The 15,197-nt window shown below is 39.9% G+C and overlaps 1 protein-coding gene across 3 annotated transcripts in view; it reads right to left on the reverse strand.

Moving 5' to 3' along the window:
• The window catches only part of LOC131787147 (roundabout homolog 3), a 31,129-nt gene that overhangs the window by 3,241 nt on the left and 12,691 nt on the right, over positions 1-15,197 (reverse strand). For all 3 annotated transcript variants that reach the window (XM_066168614.1, XM_066168616.1, XM_066168617.1), the window contains exons 3-6: positions 13,711-14,001; positions 10,428-10,691; positions 7,749-8,042; positions 4,464-4,546 (exon numbers count right to left, since the gene is read on the reverse strand). In XM_066168614.1, coding sequence (XP_066024711.1) covers positions 4,467-4,546; positions 7,749-8,042; positions 10,428-10,691; positions 13,711-14,001 — 929 coding nt within the window. In that variant the 3' untranslated portion in view covers positions 4,464-4,466. The remainder of the gene's footprint in view (positions 1-4,463; positions 4,547-7,748; positions 8,043-10,427; positions 10,692-13,710; positions 14,002-15,197) is intronic.

Raw genomic sequence — 15,197 nt, forward strand, 5'->3', positions numbered from 1 at the left:
TTTCGTTTAACTTCAAAGAGACTTTTTTCCGCTCCTTTGTGTCCTTATTCAAATATTGCGATTTGTGTAACAATAGCACCTCACACCAGTTAGTTCTTAAGCAAGTACCTTGTACAGCTTTGATGATTACAGTTTTAGTTTTGACTCTAGCATGTTGTGTGTTAGAGCGCTCAACGAATAAAAGTACTGTGGAACCAAAACGCTGTTTCATCCTTGACGTCCGTACAAGCTCACTAGAAGTAGATCTCCGTCTACCAGGAAATCGTGATGAGTTTCCGTTCTCGCAAGCCGAGTGGTCTCTACCGAGCTATTCCCCCCCGTTTGTACGTTTTCCGAAAATTCCAATTAGAGTGTGCGAAAACCTATCGTCACAAAGGTTTAAAACAAACTTACGCCAAAAATCCTCGAGGTGACAGTTAAGTAAAGTAAAGATACAAAGTTAAGTACAAGTTATTACAAGCTTCCATTTACCGGTGATTTTTCAAATATCACAAAATAAAATATAGGAGGCCCCTTTCGTCTTTACTTGAAAAATTGAGGCGGCAGAATCCAAAATCGTGAAAGATTTTGCAGAGCGAGAGTCATGACAGGATTGGGTGATTCAGAGGGCCTAAAATTTTTCTTGGCCTTGTCTGACACAAGGAACTCACGGATGCATGTATCAATGAGGCGAGAGGTTTCACCCTAATCTTTCACCCCAAACATGTTTCTAACCTTAATGTAGTAAGTAGTAATTTGGGCTGGATTTTACGAATGTAAATAACGAAACACGGATTAAAATTTAATCCTGGGTTAGCGCCAATCGGACTTCGAAAAACTGGGCCTCGATATGCAGATCAGTTAGCGTTTGGGTTGTTCTCTTAACGCTAATTGTGCAACCTTAGAATAATGGTTAGCAAAAGGAGTTTATATAGCTAAAATTAAAAGTTGGGTCCTTTTTTTTTCGGTGCTTAGCTACGTTGACGCCATAAATAAGTAGAAACTGTATGTGAGTTGTATATCACTATTCCAGACTACATCTTTGAAAAAAGTAATTACTTCCATTAATTGTGGTCAGAAATGGCCAAACGGACCGTGTGATCAAACTGGAACTGATCAGTTCTCAATCTGAACACACTGGCTCAGGCCGAATCAGGCCTGTCCTCCGAGTGTGAGCAGTCAATTTTCCAGTCAGGCAACTGCTCCTTATCCGCAGTTTAAGAGGCGCCTATTACATGCGATGGTCACTTAATAAATAATAAATTTGAGAAAGCGTAACTTGTACATCAGCAAGAGCCAGTTCTTTCACATGGGCCAGAACCGATGAAAAAGGGCTCTGATTGTATCAGCTTGAAAATTATTCTTGTTCTATGGTAGCTCGACTTCGATTTTAATAATCTGTGTTAATATCTAAAGGTGGTGTAAAGCGTGGTCAGCCCACGCACGTCCTTTCATAAAGAATTTATAGACAACACCTAAGATCTGTCACCTAAAGACTTTGCAGATTTAATTGACAACAGTCTGGTCGAATCAATGAGAGCCTACAACCCACTGAATACATCAAACGTTTTCCTTCTCGATGAAATCCATGAGTACCCAAATCTTAACACCAACTTGGCTGACACTGACTCTGTGTTAAAGAAGTTAAAAAAAACCTCAACCCGTCTAAAGCACCAGGCCCTAATGGCATTGGCAATTGGATCCTGAGAGACTACGCTGAAGTTCTCGCACTTCCTATCACGCACCAACTCAATGCATCGCATAAAGAACAGAAGCTACCCCGAGCATGGAAACAAGCCGACATAACACCAATTCCCAAGGAGAAACCGGCTTCCAACCACAGCAAGCAATTAAGACCAATTTCGCTTACCCCTGTTTATTTACTGGCTGAGGAATTCGTAGTTGAAAAACACATTGCCCCTGCTGTTTTGAAGCTAATCGATCCATCTCAGTTTGGCGGTATCCCTCGTTCATCCGCAACCCATGCGCTAATCTCGATGATGCATTCTTGGGCCGAGGCAACCGACGGGAAAGGAAGCGTAGTCAGAGTTTCCCTATTTGATTACCGCAAGGCTTTCGACCTCGTAGACCATCATATCCTAGCTAAGAAGGTCTCTCTCTTATCCATGCCTCCCTTTGTCAAGCGCTGGGTGATCGCCTTTCTCATTAACAGACAACAGCGAGCAAAGCTAGCTAGAGACTGTCTCTCCGAATGGGCCGATATCTCGTCTGATGTGCCGCAGGGGACAAAGTTAGGACCGTGGCTTTTCCTACTCATGATAAATGATGCCCTTGACAGCGTCCGAACTTGGTCAACCACTAACAGACTACAGCTAAATGCTGCTAAGTGCAAATAATTCGTGACCTCTTTTTAAAAAACTGCGAACAATTTCCCAAGCTTAAATAGCGACTCTGGTCAGTCGAATGCTAGACTACTATAACTAACCGTTAGCAACGACCTGAAGTGGAATGACTACGTGGCCAATATTATCAAGAAAGCTAATAAACGTTTATGTTTTATCGTCCAGTTAAAACGCGCCAAAGACCCTGAACAAGACATTATTACCTTTTATGTGACCTGCGTAAGACCTGTTTTGGAGTACAGCTGTCAGGCTTTCCATTTCGCACTACCTACTTATCAGATGCCATAGGACAGGTTCAAAAGCGTGTTCTGGCAATCATCTACCCCAACATCAACTACGCGGTCAGCTTAGACCTTAGTAGAATTTTAAAGCTAAGCGACTGGCGTTTAAAAGCATGTGACAAACTATTCAATGACATTGTTACTACACCCAGTCACAACCTTGGACATCTTCTACCAGAAAGACATAGCCCAAGATATAATCTTCGACAAACTCGAGTCTTTGTCCCCCTAGGAGCAAAGACTTGTAGATTTACGAACACCTTTATACCGTCTTGAGTTACAGTTTATAACGAATCCTGATATATAAATTATGAACTATATTTTCAAATAGACTTAGCGATATAATGCCCTTTTTTATAACACATATTTAGATCACATAGATTAAATCTAATTTTGTATTATTCAATTTATATATTTATTAATTTTATTTAAAATTATTAATTTGTGTATACGCAATTCAGCCCTCCAGCTGCAAGTTGCACTTTTTTTTTCAATAAACACATAACCTAACTAACTAAAGCTAAGCGACTGGCGTTTAAAAGCATGTGACAAACTATTCAATGACATTGTTACTACACCCAGTCACAACCTTGGACATCTTCTACCAGAAAGACATAGCCCAAGATATAATCTTCGACAAACTCGAGTCTTTGTCCCCCTAAGAGCAAAGACTTGTAGATTTACGAACACCTTTATACCGTCTTGAGTTACAGTTTATAACGAATCCTGATATATAAATTATGAACTATATTTTCAAATAGACTTAGCGATATAATGCCCTTTTTTATAACACATATTTAGATCACATAGATTAAATCTAATTTTGTATTATTCAATTTATATATTTATTAATTTTATTTAAAATTATTAATTTGTGTATACGCAATTCAGCCCTCCAGCTGCAAGTTGCACTTTTTTTTTCAATAAACACATAACCTAACTAACTAAACCTAGACTAGAATTGCGGGAAGTTGATACATCAAGGTTACTGTCAATAAAATCTGGTCAAAATTTTAAAAATTTCGTTTTTTTACTCTTTAGTTAAAGAAAGCAGTTATGTTTAATTTGCCGCGAAAAATTGCAGAATATTAAAAAGAACGCTGATATGGCTGAAATGTTTTGGGAACCTGTGTCATAACTGGAAAAGCCTCGTGCAGAGTGCTGACATTTCTACGGGCTTTCGTCCGCGAGTTCATCCAGGATTTCGATTTGCATATTTTGTTTAAATCACGTCTTGCACTGCACATCAAAAGGGAATTTATAACATATTTCGCAAGATGTTGAGAAACATGAGTCTTCATCACACGGCCAAAAGGCGCGAGAGAGCCCGAGCCGAAGAAATCGTAAAGGTAAGTGTTTCTTTTTCTCTAACTTGCTTTGCCCACTTTTCCTTCTGTTTTTCCCGATGAATTTTTGGATTTCGCTTAACTATTGTAAATTCGCTTTCCCCGTTTCGAAATGACCTTTCCCGCAAATTTCAAAGAATTTATTTTTTTCTTAATAAATACAGCTTGTTTCATGAGGAGTCTTTTTTTTTTTAGGATCTCAAAAGATATGGGCTCTGAAACGTGGAAAATAGACCCTTAATGGACCCTGTAAATACCAGTTGTGATATCAAGTAAAATGTGCAATATGAGACTACTTCTGGCTATCTTTACTCAACTTATAAGAGTCCAAGTTTTTCAGACTAAACTTTATGCCATCTTTATACGCGACAAAATCCAAGACGCAAAAACATAAGGAAAATCAAGGAAAGAACACCATGAATAAAACCCTCCAAAATTGCGGAAAAGAATGACAACGGTAGAATTTACTTAAAAGTAAAAGAAAATAGACTTACCGACTATTGTTGGTTGTAAATCACAAACGATAACAAGAGTGTCATCAAGGAAACTGTAGAAGTTGTTGCACCGGCACGGATTACTGCGGAAAAAGAAAGAAATCTGGTAAATATACATTCCCTTTCTCCGAAAAAAAAAAAGAAGCTTCTTTTGTCTGTTTATCAACTGGAGTAATTCCCTGAGAGATTTTGTTCTAGTCCGTGCACAGCGTTTTATATCCTTCATAACGCAGACTATGCGATTATCTTTTGAGATCTAGGAGAATATCGTATACGCAGTAGTAGGCGGCAAGACAGTTTCCCTCAAAACAATATGCTTGAAGGAGAGGAAACTGATGTAGAAAATGGAGGAAACTTCTGAGGTCAAGACTTCGGGTATTTCTTCTATTGAAGCGCGATAATAAATGTTGCTTTTGCCCCGTCCAATAATTGAAATGTTGCCCTTTTTTTACAAGGCTCAACAGCTTTTTACGCTAAAAATAGAAGGTTAAATGTATGTTCAAATCTGGAACACTGGAAAAAAACAACATTTTCATCATTTCGCGGGGGGTAGGGGAAATCATAACCTTTTTTCTTAACTATGTTATTGATAAATGGGAAAAAATTTCTTACTGAGAACATTCGCTGAAACAAGTGCGCTTTAACTTGGGTGAAATCTTTCCATAACCAAGACTGCCGTGAAAGGATACCCAGTTTCGCCAAAAAACACGAATCGCACGATAACTTTCGACACACTTACATATGTCTATCATATAACACGAACTAACTAGCGTTGGGGGAAATTGCACTGCGCAGCCCCTCCTGGATTGTTTAAAGTCCAATTGCCGCAGATCCCCGTTATAAAGAACTTAGTGACTGATTTCAGCCCTTCCGTTAATCAAGCGAATGCTCAGAGTTAGTCCCCCAATTTGGTAGAACAGCATCGTACATTCCGTTCCCTTCCGTCTCAGTACAATCCAAACTCATCGTCACACTAGTCACTGCTTCCCTCTACAAACGCAGTTTCAACGAGTTGAAACTTAAAACGTAAGTTTTTTACACTGGATCAAGTTATAGTGGCGCCCAACTCATGCATTCTGTTCAAATTTGTTCTTGAGTGAGCGAATATTGACATCAATTTCTGCTTTACCCTGCAGTGCAGGCGTCGCATGGATGCGAGCTAACGTCATAAGATTGCGATCGTTTATTCGACCGGCCATGTTAGATTTAAAGTTAGAGTGGACAGTGCGGGTAGGGGGCGGGGGAAGGGCGAGTAGAAGCCTGCGCGAAGAGGCTGTTGAAAAGCAAAACACCCCCTGATTAGTTGCGCGTCACTGCATTTATGGAAATGTTAGGTAACCAATCAAAACGAGTTAAATTAAAAACCGGAAGCACTGTATTCCGACAAAAACAAACACACGTAGAGCCGATGAGTGAAACGGCGAAGCAGTTTCTTTTTCAGCCAGAAAAGAAATGGCTTCGACAAAACCTCCTCCGCGATCATGAGCTTTCATTTGATCGTAAACGATATTTTGAAGAACCAAACAACTCCCCTCGACTGTTCACCCGCCATATTTTGTTTGATGCAAACCGGCACACTTTGGCGAAACCGTGTGGCTGTTTTTTTCATCAACGGAAAAATGGCGTCACGTAATCGTTCTCTGCTGACGCAAATACGAGTTGAAATTTGCCGCACTCTATATACTCCAAATGACAATCCGTGAGCGTTGCTACCGTTAATCCGATCGAAGATGCTTATTCCAGTTGACCATAAACAATACGTTGAAGCGGACAGACGACAACTACGCTCGAAGGTTTCCAGTCATCATTTCTTTCATAAGAACCAACACCTGAAATATCAGAGGGTCCCCAATAGGTTTTTCAGGATCCGAGATTGGGTTTACTTAAAGGCCGGGATCCGGGAATTTTAAGGGAGGAGGGAGCGAGAAGCGGGATTGCTATTATGAACGGGACACGGGAAAGGACGATTTTGAGGAAGGGATTCGGGAAATGATCATTTAAAAGAACCGAGAACCGGGATTTCCGTTCACGAGAATTTATTAAGAAATTGATATTCTCAATCCATGAAAAGCACCAGGCGAACAGGCAGCAGTCGGGCCCGTCAGCGACACTCTTCAGTTATTGCGCGGGAATGAAAATTATATCAGAAGCGAAGTTGCCAATTTACCAAAAGTCCTCAATGGCTTACAGGGTAGCGAGGCATCTGAGACTGCTGTGTCAGTTGAAATACTTAACGGCCTTGAAGCCCCACCAACAGCTATTCTCAGAATTATACCCGTATGACGCTCTTAACCTGCTGAGTTGCATGACACTAGACGCGAACAATATTCAGTTTATCTTTTTGCATCACAAAGATAACCTTTTGACGGTGTTAATTTCCCAATAAACTTTGGAAATTCAGCCAAAGAAGGCTTAAAGAGGGCAACCCATTCGGCAGCGTACTATTTCACAAATCCAAATTCTTGGTATCCTGTACCTGAACGTGCCAAGATTCTGTCGGCCATACCAGTAATTCAACCGTTACCACCTGTACTGATAGTACCACAGAGCATACAGAAGATGAGGGACTGGGCGTAAACATTTGTTGAAGCAGTGTGTGAGTACTCTATCAGACAGGAAACAACGATGGCAAGAGCTGGAACTCCCCCGTTGTACCTCATTCAAAGAGAAATTTATCCGGACAAACCAGTCAGCCTCGAACGCTATGACATCGAGGAGCAACAAGAAAACAGCGTGAAACAAGACGAAAAGGGAGATGGAATATTAGAGTACGATTCATCGAGTGATAATGATGACATTCCATCTTTGGAACGAGAGGCTTATTTTCACCTCGGAAGAGGTTTCCGCTTCGTAAGAAGTATTCGCTTCAACAGCAGAATTGTGTCCTGTTAATTTTTCTTCATCTCCCTTGTTGTGGAACTATGGGGTTGCCGTCACCCCCAACCCTCTCCTTATTTTTGATCGTCGACCGCCTCCTTGGTACAAACTTTTTCTCTCCAGCCTTCTGCTGCCATTATTGCCTCTATGACTGACTAAAAAATATACATATACACGCAATACGAATCACCCTCAGGACGATTAACGATTACCGCCCGCCCGATAAAGCTGACACAGGAAAATCTCTGCACACCTCTAACACTAAGTGCAGTTGACTTTTGTAACCTCTAAGACATCCGTGGCAATAATGGATCGAGGTTAAGTATAAACATAATTTTTTTTCCCCGGTAAAACAAAGATTATATTTTCTTTTTTGATAAAAAAAACTGGTGTAGTTTTCATACATACCCACATTAGTATAGCGCGTTCCATTCCCAATAATTCTTGAGTTGCGGAAAGCCCAGACTTCGACCTTAGTATCTACTTCACGTGGTCTCTCCTTGATATTACTCTTAAAGGTTAGACTGCTGTAAGGAATCTCCACAGAAGTACTGGTATTCCAACCGAGAAGAGAATTCTCCTTCAAGAAGTCGGTCTCGGATAATATGAGGAGATAGTAACTTGCTCCTGGTACTTTTTCCCAGGCAAGTTTGTCGCCATCTTTCAGAATAATCTTCTTGTCAATTTCGTAAGTTTCTGAAACTAATGAGGAAGATAAACGTTATGGAACGTTTTTTGACGTCATGGCAAATTAAAAATGCAAAGCGATGTAGGGGTAGGAGAGGTAGAAAATCGTGATAAACATCAATCTAAAGCTCATATATTCTGTCGAAATACATGGACGGACAAATAATCGAAACGAGTAAGAAGATTTAAGGAATGTAGTAAAAGCAACACTGGGAAACAACGATATGGTGACAAAGACCATTACGTGTATAAATGATACAACCAAAAAGTTGTGAAAAAATCGGAAGGTTCTTGTGATCAGGCTGCCAGGCAGTGTCTCAAACAGCCTAAGTTCTTTTTAATCAGAGATAATCGCCTCATACGAAAATAACGAGTACATTCAATGTTAGTGATTCTGGAAATCAGTTTGGTTTTGAATTGGATGACTTATTCTGGGCTAGTGAAAAAGGTCTTGGTTCAAACTCTTTTAAGCGTCAAGAATATAGCGATTTTATAGTTTGCCCAAGAGGAGATATTTCGTTAACTAGAAAGCCAGCATAATTCTGGAATCACTGAACACTACGAAATATACGTCTAATACTGTCAAAAAGACTTCTGAGACTAAATGCTAGGTAATCAGTCTACTTAAGACCGTGCCCGGCTTTCGTGCATTAAGCGACGTCGTTTTCATAATCCGTTTAAGAGTTTCCAATAGCGGGAGTATGAACACTGCAGTTTGCATGTATTTATTCAGGAATCAAGTATTTGAACGGTTTTTCAGCTGTTCAAGGTAAAATAGTTAAAGAACTTATTAAAGTTCTCGTTCACTGTCACTAATGCGGACTTTCGGATGAGAACATCAATAACTCATAACTGAGCTCGACGACTCTCCACGGCGTGACTCAGCAAACATTTATGATTTCGTATCGAACGAAGAATACATAAAATGGGGAAATGCGTCGAGAATATGCGTGCTGGCTACGCGGATGCTCCGGTCGCAACAACACCAATATCTCTAAAATATCTAGAAATTTCTGGAATGGTTAGTCATGCCGACTTGCATAACATGGAACCTTCTAGAACGTTGTAATAGGTCACGTATTTATGATGTACTACTACCAAAATAGCTGTGTTGTAAGCTTCCGGAATGTTCTAGAATACTTTGTAAATTTATAAAAGGACTCAGTCGTGCAGCAATAGTTAATTGCTGCTGTCAGGAGTGACCGACTGTTTGAAAAGCTATACCGAGAGAAAGCTACTCTAGAGTTTGTTCATTTAAAGGTACTTTGGAAAAAACTGCGAGTTTGTGTCAGTGGTGTGCTCAGATATAGACCGTGGTGGGCTTAAGTATGTTTATTGAGGATATTTACTGTATTGTCGATTGGAGCCGCCCTTAAAAAAGAAAACTACAAGTCGTTTAATAAACTAGCTAAGTTTATAGAAGAATAGCGCTCTCTCTGTCGGTTAGATTGGCCGTTTTTATGCTAGAGACGTTAAAGTTGTCTAAGACGTTTAAGTCGTCTCGAGACGACTTTAACGTCTTAGACAACTTTAACGTCTCTAGCATAAATGCATCTATTACAACGTAACAAGGCACTTTGAAAAGAACTATACTAGTTGTCTGGTGAGAAATGGAAAATAAGACGTGTAAAAAATGTTCAAGGGAGCATTATGATAATTTAAAGTGCCTCATTTTCTTTACTGTTTTGGTAGTAATGGATGTTTTCAGGTAGAGTGGCAACAAATAATCGGGATGTTCGGGTTGTCAAGTAAGGAAGATAGATGTCTTTTGTTCTTTTCCCGCAGAATTATTGGTGTGGAAAATGGTGAAGCTCATCTATTGCTGTCACACCTGTTAGTCTGCGCATATGACGTATGACGTCATTCAAAACGGCGCAGAAACTACAGACGATCGACGAAAAAATTTTAAAAAATCACTCTTGAAAGCACAGGACACTCAAGATTATGAACTGCGTTCTTCTGCGTCGAAAGCAAAAAATTTCAGGCATACTTTTTCTTTTGCAATTAAAAAATTTAAAAAAGACTGAAATAAAGAAACGGCCAATTCGTACATCTGCTCTAAACTACAGGATCACTGATAAAGAGAAGAACCAACCGTGAACGATACTCAAAAACTTCTTATGAGATCTAATCAAATAGGAACTCATTCCTATGCTCAAGACAAAACTGAAATTGAGCCACGAGGAATTGAATAATGTTAAGAAAGCCGTGTATTGGTCAGCGAGTACATGAATGGGAACAGAATCCAAGGATATTGTTTAAAATACATGGACTAGCCGAAGGTGTCAACGCCTTGACAGGGAAATTGCAATCAAACTTCAAGATGATTTTTCTCTAGTGTTCATGTCTCCCTGAGGGGAAGTGATGCACATTTCACCTAAATCCTAAGTTTGTACTTACTTCTCTTACGAATGGTGATGTCAGCTGTAAGGGCATTCTTTTCCAGACTCCTTGCAATGCACCTGTAGCGTCCAAAGTCATTCTCAGTTTTGACTGTTACATGCAGCATCGTGCTTCCTTTTTCAAGCCGAGTTCCATTAGGCAGTTCCCAGCTAACTTGAGGAGGTGGAAACCCATGGACAGGACAGCACATTAGGACAGACTCGTCAATGGTTGCATCAAAACGTATGGGACACAAATCAGGATCCTCGTACGAAGTTGGATCTTAAAAAAGAGTAAAGAAACCTCTTTCAAAAACGTTTTTTCGCAAATCAACCCTCACATTTTGGGTGAGGTACCTCTTGATGTTCTGCACTTTTCTTTCAAATACACAAAAACAATTTAAGGATTGCTTAAAATAAAATAGCAATCCATGTTCACATGCGCATCCGTGTAAAGATGCTCATCCAGATACAGAGGTGGACACGAGTGCACCTAAGGGCAGGAGTGCATCTACGGAGACGAGTGCACCTATGGGCAGGAGTGCATCTACGGAGACGAGTGAACCCATTGACACAGTGCACCACTGGACTCAGGTGAACCTATGGAAAAGAGTGCACATAAGGACAAGGGTGCACCTGTGGACACGGGTGTCTCTGTGGACACAAATACACCTAAGGACACAAATGTACCTGAAGACAAATGCAACTATGGACACGAGTGCACTTATGAACACAGGTGCACCTTTGGACACAAGCCTGAGGGCCTCTATGAACACAAAAGCTACTAAGGGCACAGGTACACCTGTGCACATGAGTGCACCTGTGGACACGAGCAGGCGGGGTGCGCACTCTGATTGCGTTGCATTGTGGTAACGTTATATTCAATATGGCGGTGAAAGCGGCAGAAATAGGCAGATTTTGACTAAACGTTCCGTAAAGTTAGGCTATCTCTTTTTCCGTTTACCATAGTTAAATGCAATGGATGAGTTGCCAGTAATCGGATCCTTGCGTTTGCGCAAAGAGTTCTGAGATCGCCACGGGGCAAACATTGTAACTCGCTATAAAGGAACGTATGGCGAAAGGTTCTTTTGAAGTCCAAAAAAGCGATTTTTGCAAGAGATTATGGCTTTTTCGCCGCGGTTTTATTGTACATGGACAAAGATATGTTGATTCGAGGGAAGTGTAAGTTTTTTGTTGGAATTACCACGAAATATGTCATAAAAAATACCGAAAAACTTCTCTCCTTGCGTAAGGTTTATTTTGAAATCGTCATCGCGTAATGGTCTCGAAATATTAGAAAGTTAACCAGGAATCGCTAGGAAAAAACTTATTTAATTCTTTTCAGTTATATTTATATATGTACAGCCTGTTTTCATACTTGTTAACGTACGACGTTTGAAAATATATCTCCTTTAAGGAGAGAAGTCGTTGTCCACTTAGATGGAAATTATTTTTACCGAGCTGTTACTCTCTGTAAGGATGAAATAAGCAATGAAAAACATGAGGAAATCCCCCGTTCAAGTGATAGTTTGTTTGAGAAAAATCCAAAGGTCTCTGCAACTTTTCTTCTCGAACTCCTTGAAGGATCTTTTCCTGTGATCACGGGAATTCCGGTAGAAACTGTGGAAATATCATCGGTTGTGCATCGCTCCTTAAGGGACCAATTTGTATAACTCATCGTCACAGAAAAAAAAATTTAGTTTTGAGCCGATTATTAACGCTGACTCGTTCGCATTCCTCACAACAAAGAAGCAGTGTAGGTGATTCAGCACTTTAATGTACCGCAATATTTAATGGTCAAATACGCCATTTCAATCTCATGCTGTCTCAAGTTAGCTTTTCTAGCGCTCTTTTGTATTACCAAGCCACGAAAAACGTTAGAAAGAGACTTAACACACGTACAAAAAACTGGAACGGCCTAGTTGAGGTATGGCGATTTATAGTTATGTTTTCAAAATGTCGAGACCATTACGCGACGTCAACTTCACAATAAACCTAGCGCATGGAGACAACTTAATCGGTAGATTTTACTACATGTTACATGGTTTTTCGAACAAAAACTTACGCCTCCCTAGTATCAGCATTACCCAAATCCATTAGAAGTATGTTATATGCGTATTTGTCGAAATTTCAGTTCGTTCTGAATCCCTGGTTTTTTTTTTAAAAGTATGTAATTTGAGACCGGTTTTTGAAAGGCCTAATTTGATGTAGCTGGTAAGGTACTTTCTCGTCCGATTTGGAGCGCAGTTAGTAGAAGTAAAAACACGATTTTTCACCGCAGTGCACTCTCTCGTTTTCCATTTAAACTGTTTTATGGTCAAAGTTATTAAATTTTCCACAACCTAACATGTAAAATGACTTTGTTTGAGGACCGTTCCATTCTGGAGAGCGCACTGTGGCTAAATGTTTCCTTTTCCCTTGTAGTTTTGCCCTGCCAAATTTCAAACCTGAGCGATATATCGTTCAGAAGTAAAGTTGATGAACGTAGGGTCCTATCATAAGATTTTTTCCTCCTTTAAACCAGTAATCAACCTTAACATTTAGAAAATTCCTCGTTTTCTCGTCATATTCACGGCAGCTATGATTTCTGTGCTACTGTCACTATTTTCAGCGGTTAAAAAGCAAAGTCTTACGGCTTTGTTGGCCATTTTTGTAAGTCCATTTTTCCCGCGAAACTCATCAGAAGGCGGCTCACGCTATAGCTTAGTAACGACACTTCGATGGCCAGAACCACTGCATGTTAACAGCCGAACGCCAGTAAAGCTCCTTTTCCTGGGCTCCGAGTCGGACAACCCGAGTTCTAGTCCTGGCCGAGCAAGGCGTTGTGCCCTTGAGATGTGCAGGAAAAAAAAAATGCGAGCTCCGCTTTTAGGCTTGGCTAAATCTATATATTATACCTACTTCTCCCTAGTTGGAAGGTTTAAGGTTCGAGCCCTGGCCATGTCGACTTTTTTTGGTCTTTTCCTTTTCTTATCTTTTTTTTTTCTTTTCAATTAACATTCCTCTTCAAAGAATATATTCAATAAGTTCAGAGTAAAATGTACATGAAAGAACATTTGAGGACTTAGCTTTTACATTCAAACTGATAAAAATGTCAAAATGCAGAGACATTGGCCCAACAAAACCAAAAGTTCTCCATTTTACGAAAAGGAGGATTTAAAGATATTAAATCATCATCAAATACCCTTGTAATCAAGAGAGCAAAACTACAATTTCCCAGTACTGGCTTCTTGATTAAGGTTGCATTAACAAGGCTATTTTAGCTTACATAGGAGGTTTCTACACGTTGAGATGTAACTTACATACAACTCCAATGAAGGCTCTTGCAGTATCTGATACGTAGTTTGAAGCATGGCAGATATAATAACCAGAGTCTGCGGTTGACGTATTCTGAATGATTAACTGGGACGAACCATTACCGGAGTTTATTTGGACATCGACACCGTTGGAAGAAATCTCACTTTCACCCGAAGAAGTACGCCTTATCCATGTAATATTTGGCAAAGGAAAACCTTCAGCGTTACAGGTTAGACTTGCTTTAACACCCCTTAAAGTGGATAGTGCAGGAGGAACGACCTCAACAACAGGAGGACCTAAAAGTAACACAAAAGAGTTACAATAAAGGAACTCATCCAGCTTGCTGGTGAAAGTGAAGGAGGTTTTGAAGCATGCAGTAGTTGTGGTAACGTGTTACAGGTGTGCAAACAAAAGTGTATCAAAATACTTGTAAGTAAGGTGTTTAAGATTTTGCTCCTGAAATACACACAACTCACTCTCCCATGTGCACCAACCTAGAATTCCATGCCAGTATGGTTCCTCGTGGGAGGTGACTAGTAATTTAGCTGAATTCTTTATTTTTCCCAAAAGGTCACAGTTTTCAAGGAAGAGTTCAGTAACACGTGAAAATCCTTAAGTTACTCACAGAAATATATTTTCAAATTGAATTCTTTAGGCTGCTAAAGTGCGAATAGCCAATTTTAATGCCACTCTAAATGTCCTTTGCAGCAAAACATCCTGGTTCTTGAATTATAATTGCAGAAACATCTGATTTAAGTTGCACAAGGTAATCTTTGCTATCTGTCTGCATAAAGGACTAGACTGTGAGTGGGAAAAGATAAAAAGGGGAGGAGTACTAAGACGAAAGTGAAAAAGAAGCCCAGCACTAGTCATAAGTAATTAAAGGAGCTTGATGAGGACAGGCAATTGAAAATTCTAACTGAAACAGATAAGGGCTCGTGGTTTAAGCATTCTTTGCTGTTTGCAACTGACCAGCAACCAATAGCAAGTTCTATCACAGAATGCTTACGCCCCTTTTTAGGTTAAAAAAAATTGAAATCGAATTTCTGGCTTTTTCTTTTCGGCCTGCTAAATTCAATTAAAGGTCTGCCATGCGCAAAATATGTTTTGGTTGCAAGTCTCCTGAGATTCCATAGGACATCTTCTTGTTTCTATTGGCATAGCCATTATGATTGTTGCATGTGGTCACCCGAAGAAGAGATATGTTGGTCCAAAGACTCCCTTAATATCAACCTAAAAACTCTGAGGGAATTCCGTATTCTGAAATTGATGTCCTGCAATGTCTTTTAATGAAATACATATTGGTAAAATTTTGATATGCAAACCTGAGCAACTGCAGGCAAACCTGTAATAAGTGGTCATCCACAGGGAATGGCTTGGTAACCCCATAATAATACAGGTTGAGTACTTAAAGGAATAGTATCACCATGAAGCATGCACTGTCACATGTCTAAAATTTTGAGAAAAATGGGGAACTTTATCAAATCATTGG

Source organism: Pocillopora verrucosa, chromosome 6 (genome assembly GCF_036669915.1).
Source record: "Pocillopora verrucosa isolate sample1 chromosome 6, ASM3666991v2, whole genome shotgun sequence".
Lineage (NCBI taxonomy): Eukaryota > Metazoa > Cnidaria > Anthozoa > Scleractinia > Pocilloporidae > Pocillopora > Pocillopora verrucosa.